Source organism: Erpetoichthys calabaricus, chromosome 4 (genome assembly GCF_900747795.2).
Source record: "Erpetoichthys calabaricus chromosome 4, fErpCal1.3, whole genome shotgun sequence".
Taxonomy (NCBI): domain Eukaryota; kingdom Metazoa; phylum Chordata; class Cladistia; order Polypteriformes; family Polypteridae; genus Erpetoichthys; species Erpetoichthys calabaricus.
Genome location: NC_041397.2, coordinates 247,918,708 through 247,936,975, shown reverse-complemented (window position 1 = coordinate 247,936,975; position 18,268 = coordinate 247,918,708). Strand labels below are relative to the sequence as shown.

The following is an 18,268-nucleotide window of genomic DNA, read 5'->3' as shown; positions in this document are numbered from 1 at the left end:
TGTCCCAGTGCCACTGGCAGCCATGCACGCCCAAGCCATCACACTGCCTCCACCATGTTTTACAGATGATGTGGTATGCTTTGGATAATGAGCTGTTCCACGTCTTCTCCATACTTTTTTCTTGCCATCATTCTGGTAGGGGTTGATCTTGGTTTCATCTGTCCAAAGAATGTTTTTCCAGAACTGTGCTGGCTTTTTTTAGATGTTCTTTAGGAAAGTCCAATCTAGCCTTTCTATTCTTGAGGCTTATGAATGGCTTACACCTTGCAGTGCACCCTCTGTATTTACTTTCATGCAGTCTTCTCTTTATGGTAGACTTGGATATCGATACGCCTACCCACTGGAGAGTGTTCACTTGGTTGGCTGTTGTGAAGGGGTTTCTCTTCACCATGGAAATGATTCTGCGATCATCCACCACTGTTGTCTTCCGTGGATGTCCAGGTCTTTTTGCATTGCTGATTTCACCAGTGCTTGCTTTCTTTCTCAGGATGTACCAAACTGTGGATTTTGCCACTCGTAATATTGTAGCAATTTCTCTTAATGTTTGCGCAGCTTAAGGATGGCTTCTTTCACCTGCATAGAGAGCTCCTTTGAACGCATGTTGTCTGTTCACAGCAAAATCTTCTACGTGCAAGCACCACACCTCAAATCAACTCCAGGCCTTTTATGTGCTTAATTGATAATGACATAATGACGGACTTGCCCACACCTGTCCATGAAATAGCCCATTCGAGTCAATTGTCCAATTACTTTTGAGCCACTGAAATGAAGGGATTGTGTTAAAAAAAATGCTTTAGTTGCTTCACATTTTTATGCAATCGTTTTGTTCACCCCACTGAATTGAAGCTGAAAGTCTGCACTTCAACTGTATCTGAGTTGTTTCATTTAAAATTCATTGTGGTAATGTACAGAACCAAAATTAGAAAACAGGTCCATAAATATTTGGACAGAGACAACTTAACTGTATATGTGCTTTTGTATGACACTTTTCAGAGTATTGTAATTTGATACCTAATCCCTTCCCCACTTTAAAAATAGATGGATACAGCTCAGTGATGCACTGTTCACACTTGATTTCTGCATTGCACAAAATCCCTTTCTGGCCCCAAGTGATCCGGAACTGGATTAACCAGGTTTCGAAATAGATGGAATGATATAAAACAGGAATTAACGATGTAAGACACTCTAGTTCATCAGAGTACATTCACAGTCTTTCATCAAGTGCCAGTTGTGAGTCACCTTGAAAAGCATCTACAGTGCATCCAGAAAGTATTCACAGCGCATCACTTTTTCCACATTTTTTTATGTTACAACCTTTTCCAAAATGGATTAAATTAATTTTTTTCTTCAGAATTCCGCACACAACACCCCATAATGACAACGTGAAAAAAGTTTACTTGAGGTTTTTGCAAATTTATTAAAAATAAAAAAACTGAGAAATCACATGTACACAAGTATTCACAGCCTTTGCTCAATACTTTGTCGATGCACCTTTGGCAGCATTTACAGCCTCAAGTCTTGCTGAATATGATGCCACAAGCTTGGCACACCTATCCTTGGCCAGTTTCGCCCATTCCTCTTTGCAGCACCTCTCAAGCTCCATCAGGTTGGATGGGAAGCGTCGGTGCACAGCCATTTTAAGATCTCTCCAGAGATGTTCAATCGGATTCAAGTCTGGGCTCTGGCTGGGCCACTCAAGGACATTCACAGAGTTGTCCTGAAGCCACTCCTTTGATATCTTGGCTGTGTGCTTAGGGTCGTTGTCCTGCTGAAAGATGAACCGTCGTCCCAGTCTGAGGTCAAGAGCGCTCTGGAGCAGGTTTTCACCCGGGATGTCTCTGTACATTGCTGCAGTCATCTTTCCCTTTATCCTGACTAGTCTTCCAGTTCCTGCCGCTGAAAAACATCCCCACAGCATGATGCTGCCACCACCATGCTTCACTGTAGGGATGGTGCCAGGTTACCTCCAAACGTGATGCCTGGCATTCACACCAAAGAGTTCAATCTTTGTCTCATCAGACCAGAGAATTTTCTTTCTCATGGTCTGAGAGTCCTTCAGGTGCCTTTTGGCAAACTCCAGGCAGGCTGCCCTGTGCCTTTTACTAAGGAGTGGCTTCCGTTTGGACACCATACAGGCCTGATTGGTGGATTGCTGCAGAGATGGTTGTCCTTCTGGAAGGTTCTCCTCTCTCCACAGAGGACCTCTGACAGAGTGACCATTGGGTTCTTGGTCATCTCCCTGACTAAGGCCCTTCTCCTCCGATCGCTCAGTTTAGATGGCCGGCCAGCACTAGGGAGAGTCTTAGTGGTTTAGAACTTCTTCCACTTACGGAAGATGGAGCCCACTGTGCTCACTGGGACCTTCAAAGCAGCACAAATTTTTCTGTAACCTTCCCCAGATATGTGCCTCGAGACAATCCTGTCTCGGAGGTCTACAGACAATCCCTTTGACTTCATGCTTGGTTTGTGCTCTGACGTGAACTGTCAACTGTGGGACCTTATATAGACAGATGTGTGCCTTTCCAAATCATGTCCAGTCAACTGAAGTTACCACAGGTGGACTCCAATTAAGCTGCAGAAACATCTCAAGGATTATCAGGGGAAACAGGAAGTACCTGAGCTCAATTTCAAGCTTCACGGCAAAAGCTGTGAATACTTATGTACATGTGATTTCTCAATTTTTTTTATTTTTAATAAATTTGCAAAAACCTCAAGTAAACTTTTTTCACGTTGTCATTATGTGGTGTTGTGTGTAGAATTCTGAGGAAAAAAATGAATTTAATCCATTTTGGAATAAGGCTGTAACATAACAAAATGTGGAAAAAGTGATGCGCTGTGAATACTTTCCGGATGCACTGTAAATCTTTGGATTATGAAGCCTAGATTAAAAATATGAATGCTATTAAAACCAAGCCCCTATAGCTCAGACTAAAAGCCCTAATTACCGCACCTCTATGTTACCCTCTCTAGTTCTACATTGCTACATTCCTATGGTTAATCTTCTTTTACTAAATCTGCTGAATTTTACAATCACTACTTATTCTTATCCTTTCAAAATCTTATTTTAATTTCTATTTAAATAAATAACAATCCCCTTTAGTAGGTGCAATTGGTTTTGATCACATTTTGTAACAAAGACCATCAACCTTAACTGGTATATCCAAGCCATTCCACATGCATTTGGTAGCATTCCTACAGAATGCTTTTAGTGTTAAAACAATGAATGACGCAAATATGGTTACCCTTTCCTTAACTTATGCTTAACTCTGTGTTTTAACTCTGAAACTAAGATTGTAGACAGATGTTACAACTTGGCCAGTTCAACAACTCATACTGTTACACTTAAAACACTTATCCACTTCTTTTCCCTTTCCTTTAAGTGGTTAGCAATCTACAAAACGTTGGACAAGGATTCACTTAGGTTAAGAATAACGAAAGACCACCAATAAAGGAAGTATTAATACCATTTCCAAGGTACAGAAATTCATCTACAGCAGAAGGAAAAATCCACACAGACTCATTTGTGGTGTAACAAGGAAAACTCAAAATAATTCAGTTAAGAAGCACAAGAGTGAGGAAACACCACCAAACCTAATTGGAATAGTCTTCAAAGTGCCAAGATAAACTGGCGAGTACAAAAGTAAACGACATCTTCGACAGTGCAAAAATAACTGTATTTTCTAAATAGAAAGAGACAAAAAATGCTAATTACATCTGAGCAACAGCTTACCAGAAGGCATGTGGGAAAGTAAAATCTAAAAGAAAAAAAAAAAAGTCTATAGGTTGAATAGTAGAAGACTGACATACTGGACTAAGTAAAATATTTTGCAAAAGCTTCTCATCTTTCCTATCTTTAAATATCATGGAGTTGGGCACATCAGGCTACCAAATACTCGGGTCTGGGTGTTCAATAAATATAATGACAGAAAGCAAATTTAATGCAACAAGAAAGAGGTACAATACTGTAGGAAAATATGAGGTAATTCTGATGGCACAACACTAACGCAAAGCCACAATGAAGTGGCTTAAAAATTGAAAGCCCGGTATTCTGGACCAGTACACTATATGAAGTCAACAGTTACAATTCACAAACAGTTATCATTAAGTGAGGAAGTTAAAGCAATTTGATTTAAGGCAGCATTGCAATTCTAAGTAATGTTTCCTCTACCAAATACTGTCATTGAGTGGTGCAATATTTTTTTTTAATTTGGGAGTTTGAAAATTCTCTTTATTTCAAAACCTATTTTAGTAGTTTATTGCTGATCTGGAAAAATCCTAATAAAAAAAAAAACACATTATATATGGATTACATACAGTTACCAAAATTTGAATATGTGCCAGTACTTTACAGACACAACAGTCTGTTTTGTTTTAACCTTTAATTAATGATATAATGTTTAACATACAATAGTCACTGACTGGCTATGGCGGTTCTAGTTAAAAGCACAACAATTAAAATTTTATCAATATCAATGGAAACAGTGGTAGGAGATTTAAAAAAAAAAGCACTAAATTAATACCTTAGAAAATTATACCAAAATATTATTTGCCCTTCAAAGTCAGGAACTACACACCATTAATGATGCAATGATAAATTTTATTCATTATATAAGAATATCAACTCAGTTCCGCCAATTACAGCATGCATACATTTCTATCATTAAAATATATTATGATTACAGTCATTAGGGTGAAACAAAAAGGTCCATTTATTCAGAGTATGTCATGTAAATTTAGGATGAAAAATTTATATACAGTCAACATATATACACACAAATTGAACATGTAAAAAAAAAAAAACTGAAAAATGCTATTAAAATTAGAGAACTCCACAATAAAATGAAAATACTCAAAATATGGAACTCTTACTAAAAGTCATAGGAATAAAAAAAAATGTGGGTTTAAAGTACATAATGTTATTCCTATTTTCAGATATTAGCAATTAACATTTTTAAATATATGTAATTCTTGGCACACCATCAAAAACACTGAAAAGTTTTTCTGCGGTAAGATCATGAGATCTTCCAAAACCATTTAAAACACAGACTGTCGAACTTTTGAGGTGCAAAACTAGCTAACTTTGGATTTTAACCAATATTTCAGATTCTGATAAAGAGGTTAGTCTACTCTTCTATGGAAACAGAAATATGGTGCTTAAAGGCAAGATTTCAGCTTGTCACAAAATTGAAGCTTTATTGCCAAACAGAGTTAAAATAAAAATTAAGAAGTGTTGCAAGAAACAGAGTAGTGAGAGTAGTATGTGATGTCTTGGATGCTGGAAATGACTAAATATTGACAACAGAGCATACTGTACCATGAAGACTGAACACTATCATGGCAGCTTGGTAGAACAATTTTCAAAATGGGAATTTCACACTAATATGCACACAAAATTCTACCACAGTTAACAAAAAAGCTGCAAATTTATATCAGCATGTGAAAGTACACTTTTTGTTTTTTGGTTTTTTTTTTTACAATTTTTGTGTTACAAAGAGGCAACTCCCTTGCCAATGAATAAAGACACATGAGAATTGTTATCACACTAAGGAGTGTTATTAAGTCAGAAAAAAAGCAACCAGAACATTAAGTAATAACTTAAATGTGGATCTAAAGTTCTGGCCATAGATGCCTAAAGAGATGTTTTACCCATCAGCCTTGATCTGAAATAATAGATGTGTCCAGAGTAGCAACAGAGTCCAAAGGCAACATTGAACCTTGAGTAGCAAGAGCAATTTAATACTCATTTAAGTAAAAATAACTAGTTTCAAAATAAAGAGGTTTAAATTGTGCATTCAAACTACCCCCGCTCTTTTACATGCAGGGTTGTGCGCACAAAGTTATCTATTCTCTCAAGAACTGCAAAGTATGCAGTGCTATATGTGGGAATGTTTGACTACAAAAAAAGACAACACATCATAAGTTGTTGAAACTATTTCTACTGCACTACTTCTCATTTGGCATTAGCCTCATGAAAAAAAATAGCACACTACGTGGGAGATGTGAAAATGGCAAGAAGTTATTTTTGTATGTAAAGTGGAGTATTGCAGGTAAAAAAAATAAATGGAAACATGTTAGTACTGCTAATTTACCTTGCATAATTAACTCCAATAAATTGATTCATAGATAACATGTATATACGCAATGAACATTACCTTTAATGAACTGGAACATAATACCCTTCAGTGATTTTATATTGTGCTTTCTGAACTATTAATGAATTAGCCAAAAGTGATGAAATGAAGCTGGGTTAACATCTTTTAACTGTTAAATTGAAAAACACCAAAAAAGTAATATAATCAAGTTAAAAGAAAAAAATCCCACTTTTAATATATTGTTTAGATAATCTGCAAAGTAAGTTTCACAGTAGATAAATTTCACACAGTGTTAGAGAGGTAGGGGGGGGGCGGGCGCGTGCATTAGAGACACATGTTATGATACGTGTTTGCACATGCACAGCCCAAGAACTTAACAGAATTAAACCCACCTTCAAAGCAGTACAATAATGGAGAAACAACTACTAACTTAGAGAAACATGCATTTGTTTAATGTTAATCTCTGCAATCACAAAATACTACCTTATATACTTTAATTAAATGACAAAAAATATACTTCATCAATCCCCTTATAAAGATAATGAACTTTTCTAATTTAATTCTACCAACTACTGGGTATAGTAAATACATTTAATACTTGACTTAAAGAGGAACTGAAAAATGAATGTACAGTGAATTATACTTTCATATTAGACAACAGAATGGTATGTTAAATAAAAGAACTTGTCAACACTAATTTTCCTAAGATGTTTTATCTTGGTTCAGGAACATGTAACAAGAAATGCTAGCAAGATTTTTGTAAATTTAGAAATGATTGTAGAGGCAATTTCTAGTCTTTTATTTTACTTAATAAAAGACTTCAGATTACAGCACAATCATATTTTGAGTAGTGATGACTTATTATAAAAAAAATCCCTCCTACTCAAAGCTGCATATACTTTCACAAGGTTACCAAAAAAAAAACCAAAAAAAAAACAACAACTAAAAACATGACTGTAACAATAAGTAAAAACTTCATACATATTTTGGATTATGTCTACATTAATCTAAAAAGGAATGGTCAAGACACAGATCAAGATCTAATATCTACGCCGTTTGTTGGGTCCATCAAAGTTTCCTCCTTGGCTTCCTCTACCAAAGCCAGTAGATCCACCTCCCACAGACCCAGCAGCCACCATAGCTGCCTGTGGAGCTTCAGCTCCAGACCTGCCAACCAATGGGGAGCCCATTTGTGGTGGGGCAGGAGGCTGGAATCTGTCATTGCGCTACAGAATATTTATTGAAATGAAGTCCATTCATTGCGTTTGCCAAATTTGAAATTATTACATTGAATACATCCAGCAGTGTCATGAAGATCAGGAGACAGTCCAGAAGTACCAGGAACAACCATAGAGGAGGAAGAAAGGAGTGATTTTATTAGTTATTTCTAAAAACGGAGTGAATGAAGGAATACTTTATTCTGAAAACTAATTCATGCTATATCAACTTTATGTTGAGATATGTTACAAGAAATGCTTTAGTATTGCCTGCCTGATAAACTAAGAGATTGCAAGTACAATCAAACAGAGAGTGAATGTACTAACAGTAACATATTCACCCAGTAAATAATGAGCTAATTGGTAAAGAATATATTTAAATAAATAAATAAAATAATAACATTGTCCTTTGCAACTATGCTTCTGCATAAGACAAGAAAAAACAAAACTTAGTATATGTAAGGGACTTCTGAAAAGGACTGCTAGTGAAATATTTTACAGAAATTTAATGATGTAAACTAATAATAAGTTCACAACTAATATACTTTAGTGCCCATATAATCTAATCACATTACATTTTTACTTTTTTAGGTACCATAAGGTTATATACTAATATGTAAAATATGTTACATGAAAATGGAGTACCATTTTCCAAAAAAGTTTGTATATAAAAATTCCTAAATAAAAATACAATGAACATTAATTGTTTTAAATCACTGCAAGGAAAGCTACACATAGAGGATTCAATTCAAAATATCCAGTACTGAATATTAATTACAGTGGGCTAGTTTGCACCAAAATCCTTTTGTGTGAGGAAAAAAAAAACCACTTTATAGATTTAGGTGTGCTGAATCCATTTCTAAAATTAGAATTTCTTTATCCAATCAAAATTGTGTGGTGCTGAGGGTTCTAATTTGGGATCCTGAGGTGGTTCACTGTGTGGTGGGTGTAGCAAAATGCTATATCAGTGCATGATCTCAACCTATTACAAACCATCAATAAATAAGTTACATTTGTTTTACAGCATGAGTATTTTTCATGTTCAGAAGTATACTTTGAGCTGAAATTTGTCAGTCTTCTTTGATCTTAATGTTGATCTAGGATTGTTTATGGCTTAACTAAGTATTTTATGAACATTTTTTGCCTTCAATCTATTTTTTTTCTTCTTTTCTTATTCCTTCAAAATAGCCAATTTCGAATTTATAAGTTTAGAAAGACGCCATTTTATTGTCCAAAAGAGAGAAAGGTGTTGTTTAAATGGCTTAAACACAAATATGCAAAGTCAGGTTGATCCATCCATTGTCTCGACTAGATCTTCTTCTTCTTCTTTCAGCTGCTCCCGTTAGGGGTTGCCACAGCGGATCATCTTCTTCCATACGTTTCTGTCCTCTGCATCTTGCTCTGTTACACCCATCACCTGCTCTCACCACATCCTTCTCTTAGGCCTTCCTCTTTTTCTCTTGCCTGGTAGCTCTATCTTTGGCATCCTTCTCCCAATATGCTCAGCATCTCTCCTCAAAAACAAGTCCAAACCAACGGAATCTCGCCTCTCGAATAGATAGCATATTAAAAACAAAAACCATCATTTATTGGGGGGTGTGGGCTGGAGGATGCATGTACACGTGTGCCACAATTTTCTTTGGAATACCAAGGTGGAAATCCACAAGGAACTAATTGATGAACTTCTCTCTTCCTTCCAAGCACTTGGTTACAACATGTCTTAAAAAACTTACTACATTCTCATTTGGATCCCCACCACCAAACAGGGGAGCAGTCGATAATGAACACGGGGAGAGGTTCTTTTGGGACATCATATAAATAGAAAGATGTTACACTCGGTTCACTTTTCAGTATATGTTAGAAGTCATCTGTTGGCCACTTCAGCATGAAACATCTTCAGTGGATTATAAGAGGAGAAAAAAAACTAGGAAGGGACTACTTATTGTAAAGTAATCAATGTAATTAAACAATTACTTATAATGTATAATTTTTTCAAGTTTAAATATGTTACACTTTTCTTATAAAAAATAGTGGGTTTTTTTTCATTTTAACCATTAGCTTCCAAGAACTGGATGTCATTAAGCAATTATGTAGCCAGATTTGGATTCAGCATCTTCAAATCTATAAAGCACACCTAAAAGTTTTGAAGGGAGCAGGGAAAAAGAAATTTTGCAGACCATGGTCATTCCTTACATTTCAGGTAATTTAAATAATCAGAAGCCCACAGCACTTCAGAAATTTACTATGGTCTAAGAATGCCCTATGTGGAACTAATGCTTAATAAAAATGAGTCTTAAAAAGTTATAAGCACCATTAAACTGAATTATACTATTAAAAAACCTCAATCAAATTAATAGGTCCATAGCTTTAAAACTAAAAATTGGCAGGATATAATATTACAAATTGGCCATCCCCATATAAAGAAATCAAATTAAAATTACAATGCCAATTTTAATCAAGGGAACATAATTCACAATATACAGCTAAAACTGCCATTTTCAGTGACTAATGTTCTTTAATTCTGACCCGATATGAAAAATAGATTTCTTAAATTAAATTGTAAACGACCACTAAAAAGGGGACCATCACACAGTTGTAAGCAAGCAGTAAATGCAAAGTAAATGCCTTAAATATGTTCCAACGCAGCAGGAATTCCAATAGCTTACTTACATACATGCATGCATTTATGACCAAGATTATAATAATATTTAATGAGGAATATCTAGATAGATATCTTATAAATAGAAAAAGCTATCAATACATTACCATTGTTCCATTATCTGGCATCATCTGCGATCCCAAGTTTGCCGTTCCCTCTGGCCCCATGGCAGGACCAGGTCCCATAGTAGTAGGAGTAGTAGTAGTAGTGCCAGGCATTGCTGCTCTGTTGTTCATATTCATATTCATCATTTGCGCAGGGCCTTGGTTACTAGCAGCCGCTGGGCTATATGTATCTATGTAAAACAATTTTTCTTTTACTCAAAAAGTACCGGCATTAGCCACAACAATTTATAACTGTTCAAAACTCTTAAATATTTTGTGACAGGACGAGTGAAGCTTGTGTTTCCTTATCAAATACTAAGCCATTTTTTACTTTGGGACCATACATAAATTTCCTTGTTAAACAACACAAAAAATAACTGGGTCAACAATCCCAGAATGAAAGATTCTTTTCAATAAGAGGCAACATACTGGCACCCCGAATGAATTTTAAAAATGAATTATTTAAGAAACATTTCAAATAAACCGTACTTGTACATGTATGCACAAGTAGTGTTAGAAAGTATTTGAAATGAAACATTTAATACTACAGCTTTATGCTTCCTTCCTACAGATACAGTGCTTTTCTAATTTTAAAGAATCAAGATAGTTGAGGCCTGATAATCGTATTCTGTTTAATAAATCAAACAGAACTGCATATAACAATAACCATTATTAAAACTTCTTCACAAAAAACGTATCAATAAAGTAAAGTGCATGTCAAAATATTGCTTAAAGCCCTCCAATATGCAACATCAAAATGCACAGTAAATGGGACAAACCAAAAAGAGTGCACAAGTCTGTTGCATGTTTATACATGATTAAAAGCAAAGGAAATTTTAAATAGATTTCTCTAATAAAATGAACTACTGTATCTAAAATACATCACTTCAAGAAACAAAGGTGAACTATAACAGCATTTTTCAACATTCACACATATTTACTAAATATTAAAATTAAAAAGGACCATAAGGCAGATGCTACTCATTGTTTTACAATTCAGAGGCCAATACACGATGAAAACAAACCTCTGTGTTATAAGCTTATAATGTTTTCTTCCCAAAACAGCCTGGTCAGACAGGCTTACTGCTACTACAGATGTTCAATACTGAAATACCTTTTTGTTAGTATGACATAACATACTACACCATTGTAAAATTATAAATTACATTAGAAATGAGACAGAGTTGGGCTACAGAGAGGATTACATACAAAGACCTGATGATATGGAGACATTTTTTATCCATATTTACAAATTGAATTTTAAGCAGTTGGAGCCAAATAAGCTGTATTAAATATCTTTGACAGTAAGTTCGTGAAGAAACCTGTGTACCTGGATCTCCAAGGAAAACCCGATACACAACCTATTTCAAGAGCAGCCAAGAATAGCCTGGCCATGCAAAACAAACATTCAAAGAGTGCCAAATTATTTTCTTTTTTAAATATACTGTAACCACACAAGTGGGACTGCTGTAAATGGAAAACAAACAGTTACGTATATTATAACAGAAATAATTTTTGTATTAAATATTTTTCTACAGCCTTTATACACTATATACATAATGAGGGGTTTGCTGTACACTGACACCATATGTTTTCTAATTGTTCTGAACTCTGAATGATACTTTAACATTATATTCTAGTCCATATATTAGCTGCAACATTGCTAAATTTGTTGCATTAGGAAACATGTTCAACATAAAAGACTGAAAAGTGCTTGTCATAGATAATTATTTTACATTGAATAATATAAAATGGTTGCAAAAGTAGCTTTGAATTTTTTGATTTACATGTGTACTACTACTGTTGTACAACTGGATACAAATATAAATCAAAGAGGCATCTTGAAGGGACTCAGCCATTTGTAGCTCTACTTATACTAAGCAGCCTAAAACAAGGAAGAAAACTGCTCTTAAATTTTAATATAGCATTTAGTCAGTATTAAGAAAAGTTACCTTTGTTCATGCTTATTATACAGAATTGCTATTGAAGCTACAAGCAAGGCAAGAAGAGCAGATAACCATAAGTACCACCAGTAACGGCACATTGCACGATAAAGTGCAGTGAATACACTTTACTTGAGCATTCCTAGTTTTCATACTCTTTCTCTGCACGTTTAGAATTCGTTTTGCTCAGAGGTTGATGCGCTTGTTGCTTCCTGAGCAGCTCTTCTTTTCTCCACCCTAGTGGCCCGCTTCTTCTCTTCTTTCGTCGGCATCTTTTCGCGTTAAAACTGATCAAGTCAGTGTTTGTGTTGCAATTACTTAGTATGTGTTCCTTAAATTTTCACTTAAGCTGGCACATGAGGCAGACTGAAGACTTAAGAATGATTTAGGATATGAAGTGGTAGGGGAAGTGACGGCGAAGGTGGTAGGGATGAAAACGGCACCTTACGTAGGTGCCACATGGCCCCTCTGCTGGCCGCTGCCGAGAGTTCATTCTACAATAAAATAAAAAATAAAAAGAGGAATAACCTTGGAGGTCAATCATCACCCCGAAAGCGGATAGTAGAGGTCACGTAGTATATGTGTACCAAATTTCAAGTCAAAAGGTCAAACGGTTTGCAAGCTACTGGTGATTTACAATCCTGGACAGACAAACAGATAGCCACCGTAGCGTATTATATAAGAAGATTATAGATGGGAGAAAGAAGGGCTACAAAAACTCAAGTCATGAATTAGAAATTTATATATTATAATAACATGGGGCGAAAAGATTGTTTAAAATTTGACCTTTACCACTCGTTATGTGAAAAAAACTCTCTTCTCTCCAGCTAAATTGCATGAACAGAACTTTCTTGAGCAAAAAAGATGACAAACTTTAAACTTATTCTGTTAATGAGATGTAAACAGAATGCTGTTCATAATAAATAATTGATAATTGTGGGAAGGAAATTACGTACTTCAGCTGCTTGAAGCCTCCAATTTAATGCAGAACTATTTGTAACAAAGGTAGTAGAAATGCTTATAAATCAAATGTCGTGAAGCTTAGGAACTTAAAGAATTTCTTAAAAAAAAAAAAAAAAAAAAGTTAAAACCAGGACATCTCTACATATAAATGAGTTTTTGCTCTTGATAAAACAGTAACATGTAGGCTTACTGGAGACTCTTTCCTCTTACAAAAAAAGTAATATATAGTTCAAAAAAGATGTGTACAAAGACATGTGCTTCTAATTTTATCCCATTGCAAGTTGAAACTACTACTTTAATTATAGAACCTTAAATAAAAAATGAATTTCTATCTGAGTAAAAAAGGAGGTCTGAAGCCAGTAACCATAACAACATTACTTAGTGAGTCTGTCAAGGTATAAATATTCATTCACTTATACTTCATAAAAGATGGTGTACTATGACTCTTTGCACTCCTGAGTTGCTTTAAATAAGATAAATAAGAGGACACAAAACCAGAATGATTTACCCATTAGAGTTGATTAGGATGGTGTTCTTTGTCAGGTACATTTTATAATGTAGTGTACAAATTTCAATAGCATTTTGTTCATAATGACTTCCCAGATGCAATAACTACAAAAGAAAAATGTATATCAGAGTACAATGAAGGTAGACATGGGGAAAACAGAGCAAAGGTACTACAATAATGAAACTGAGGAGAACCAGTTTTCCCTTGATAAGTAATAAAACATTTTAAATTGGGAAAGGAGAAGTAACCATTCATTCATTCATTTTAAAATGACCTGCAGCTAACATAAGTTTAAAAATTAAAATAAAAAAAATCAATGGTAGAACAAGCATCAAGTCACTAAAATTTACATACTCTATATAAATATTTTCCTTAGGCTTTCTGTTTCCTTGGCTCTACACTATAACATTGGAATAGTGAAAATACTGGAAAAAGAACTTTGTGAATAAATGTAATAATGACTTTAGAAAATAGGAGTGCACTCACTCCTGATATGTATTACTTGCTTTCATTTCTTAAACAGGTTTAACAAAGCAGGTTAGCTGCAATGACCATATAAAATAAAAAAACTACCATATTTATTATTTAATAATCAATTCAGTTAAAGGAAAAAATTGAAGATAATAAGAAATTAACTATATCTGGCATTTTGGGCCTCATAGGATTAATTATGTGAAATTTCACACTAAACACTCCGATTTTAGAAAACTGATGTTAAGCAGAGGGTGGAAGAGTCAAAAAATGTATAAATGGAAAGAGAGACTGCAGGAGACACTAAATGAAGTATCAGTTAAGATGAAAACTAAAAATCTGTAATTTAAATACAGTTAGGCTTATGATTTTTTATTTTTGGTGGCTAAAAGTTAAGGCTTATTTGTGACTGTGCTGAAAGTCTGAATAACATTATATCAAAAAAGTGTTTCTACAAGTCATTTTTTTCTTGGAGTTTGAATGGGATGCATGATGTTTAATGGGTATAGTAACTGTTTTAAAGGTAGGCTGTGTGCATACATCAGTTAAGTTAGTATAGCCCAAAAACTAATTCAGCTCAGGTCAACGAGACAGGACGGACTAGCAGTTTCTAAATGAAAGAACTGCAATGTAAAAATAAATAAAAAAATAAATAAAATGTGTTTATTTTTGTGAGGGCACTAGTAAATTTGACACCTCAACCAATATTACAAATCTGCTTATTTAGTTTCAAGGTTAGTAAGAACCAAACCTGGTCTTTGTAACAACAGGCAGAAAACAATCCAGGACAAGACACCTAATAATTACAGAACACATTTCCATACTCCCACAGTCAGATACCAAAAAACATGACAAGCGTGTATAGGAGAATGTGCACCAGAACACACTGGCAGTAAGTAATCTTCACAAAGAGACAAGGTAAGATCTCAACTCAATATCCTCACATGACCATTGTGCCACCCAAAACTAACTTCAAAACAAAAATTTTCTAAAGACTATATACCTTTTTTTTTTAAAAAAAAAAAAAAAAAATTGAACGTTTCTTTATTGAGAATTATGTACAGAGATAGATTTCATGCTAGTTCTACTTTCTCTGATCCATGCAAACATGTCTGCTGTTACTGGTCCATTAACATACAGTTTTCTCTTCATATTATGTATATATACTTGTACTTTGCTAAGGGAAAGAATTAGTAATACCACTTTGCACAGAATATGTGTTCTATTTTTGCCTATATCTGTGTCAAACTAATCCATAAGAGCCTGAAAAATACTTAAGATTCAATTTCTGAAATATCTGAATAAAAAATACTACAAAAAAAAAATAACATTGCACATTTGAACAGTTTTAAATGTTTTCTCCTCCAAAGACATAGGTAGTAGACTAAACATAAATACATAAGTAAATATACATTTTGGGGGTTGAGCTATATATGGAAACTTGCTATTACTTGCTAGAATACATTTTTACTAAAGAATGTAACATGTAATCCAATGAACAGAAATAATAACATGTCGTGAGCCTAAAATAATTAAAAGAAAATGACACACATAAAAGTTGACTAAAAATATGTAGGATAATGGTTGTAACTGGAGAAATTTTCAAATTGTAAGTTATTTTTGGGGAATTATTTAAGGAATCTATGCATTTTAATTGAATTAAATTTATTATTTTATGGGTGTCCCACAATTTTATTTTTAGTCGCATAAAACCAACAAAATCTCAGTACAAGAATAAAAAATACTTTTTACTTTTTAGTGCATTTGTTAATAAAATTGTGTTACTTAAAAACCTTTTTTTTAAATATATTTTTTAACTACCCTAATGCCACACAGTCCTTGGTTAATTATAAAAGCCTTGACTTGGGGGAAGGACAAAAATCGACAACAGTGGAATTGAAACTACAATCTAAAAGTGAAATGTAACATTTATTCATGTTCATTTTACATTTCACATTTCAGAAAATCCTAACCACGGTGAAATCTTACAAGTGTAAAATACTGGAAATGTGCATTTGTCTATTGGAGAATTGAACTTTCAGTCTTTCTTACAAAAGCTCAACATGATATCCACTTTGCCAGTATCGTCAAAACATTGAGGAGAGTATTTTGCCAAATCTGTATACAAATGATGAAAAATTGGTAAAATTAAAAAATGAGTTTCTGTACACTGGTCTCGAACCTTTGACTATCTGATTGAACATCCAACAAGTTAACCATCTGACCAACGTGGCTTAACTGTTATATTGAAGTAAATTGACAAAACTTCAACATCAATTAATCAAAATTATTTTTTTAAATGATTTTGTCCATATTGGTCTTGAACCTTTGACCGTTTGATCAAAATTATAACATAATAACCACTTGACCAACACTGCTAATTTTCAAATATATGTGTGTTGGCTAAAAGCATAACATAAGGAAATGAGAAATTTAAATTTGACCCAATTAACAAACAGATCCAGGGTCAAACCTGATGAAATATTGCATTATCACCAGAGATCAGCATACATGCAAAGTTGCAAGGAAAGCGGTTTGGTAAAAGTGAGTAAAAAAATTGATCGCGAAATTTGACTCAGACAAACAAAGACGGCAAGTTGAATATAACTGTGTAATAATAAGTAATATCTAACCGGCTTTACACAGTTACAATTTCAAAAATACTCAGTGGCAGAAACCCAGAAAAATAGATTGTGGTTTAAACTACAGAAAAATCAAATGAAGAAACCAATCCCATTACAGTGTATATAAACGTTAATTATAAGTAGTACTGTGCTGCCTATGTATGTATTTTAGCCATTCACAGTAATGAAAGCATCAAACAGACGTCTTCCTATAACTTTCTAAGATAAAAACACCATTTTAGAATTACAGCATTAAATTTTAAATGTCTTGACCAAGTTCAAACTGCCACATTCAAATTTTAATCATGGTTATACCAAGTCCTCTGCTTTATGCACAGTGTATGATTACTGCAATACACAATCTGTAAAATCATCCTGCAATCACAGGTGCTGTCAATAATGTCACTAAATACATGCAGGGTAAATAATTACAACACATTTCTAACTGAAATTAAGCTTCTGAGAACAAGACAGCAGAAAAGTAAAACATAGTATTTCTTGCATTAGCAATTATATCTACACAGCTGTCCAAATTACCCTAACTGGAAATAATGAAAAGTGACAGAAACAAATCACTGTTAAATATTTTGTGATTATGAGAAAGCAAAACTGTAAACAATACTACAGAAATGCCTTAAAATATCCTAACTACACATACACATGATTAAAAGTATTAAGTTCTGTAAGTCACATTAATACCAAATTAGATTTGCATACATTAGGTATTATGTACAAAATCAATAGTAAACTGTATTTTCTATAAAACCATATAAAGCAACTGCAATATAAAAGCGTTACTGAATGATGGACAATACTGCTAATACAAAAAAAAAGTTAATTTCTTGTAACACTTCCATTTTCAAATTTGCAGAGCATTAATACTGTTCATACTGTGAACTACACAAACAAAATCAAAGACAAAAGAATGCTCAGTTTACTTCAAAGAATATAAAACATATTTCTAACACTGAAAACTATAATTCATTTAGTTAAATGTATACAATAAAAAATTAAAATCAATGCAATTCTCAGCTCACTGCTTTTGGACTATATGCAGTGTAAAACATTAATATTTCATCTTTAAAAAGTTAAATATGAAACAATTCAAAATATTAATAAAAACACACAAGAAATTTATGTACAGTCCCGAAACTTAAGAAAACATAAGCTCCACAACGCCATTTGATTGATGGCTTCATGACCCTACCTCCCACATTAATGGCTCCACGTGCACCCATATCACTCATTCTCATTTCCTGTTCTCTCTGAAAGTAAAAACAGTTTGTATGGTCAACCTAACCATTACCAAAACTGTGAGGGGGGAAAAAAATAAACAATGTGAAGGATATCATATTTTCAAATTTCTAAGCAGATATTCAAATACTCCAATGAAAGCTCTGAACAGCTTCCCCACCCCAATTTAACTACTATAACAAATGACCCCTTTATAGAAAAAGAAAAAAAAAGAAACCTTAAACTTAAGATTTTCAGTATAGGAAACAAATCTACTTAAACCATGTGGACATTTCTATCATCATTTTAGCTATAATTAAAGTATGACATTCTGCTTCATATGTTTTTAGCCTAGTTATGCAAGTTTGCCATACTGTTCATAATTCAACATGGCAAGGCACTCCAAATTATACAACTCTAGGACAGTTTTCATAATTTTAATAATGCATTTTGA

The 18,268-nt window shown here is 33.9% G+C and overlaps 1 protein-coding gene across 2 annotated transcripts in view; it reads right to left on the bottom strand.

Moving 5' to 3' along the window:
• Positions 1-18,268, bottom strand: part of pspc1 (paraspeckle component 1) — a 177,448-nt gene that overhangs the window by 30,852 nt on the left and 128,328 nt on the right. Inside the window, exons 7-9 of one of the 2 annotated variants that reach the window (XM_028800573.2) lie at positions 17,789-17,846; positions 10,076-10,263; positions 4,577-7,318 (exon numbers count right to left, since the gene is read on the bottom strand). In XM_028800573.2, coding sequence (XP_028656406.2) covers positions 7,133-7,318; positions 10,076-10,263; positions 17,789-17,846 — 432 coding nt within the window. In that variant the 3' untranslated portion in view covers positions 4,577-7,132. Of the gene's footprint in view, positions 1-4,576; positions 7,319-10,075; positions 10,264-17,788; positions 17,847-18,268 lie in introns of those variants that run through there. The other variant, XM_051926187.1, reaches the window with a different exon arrangement.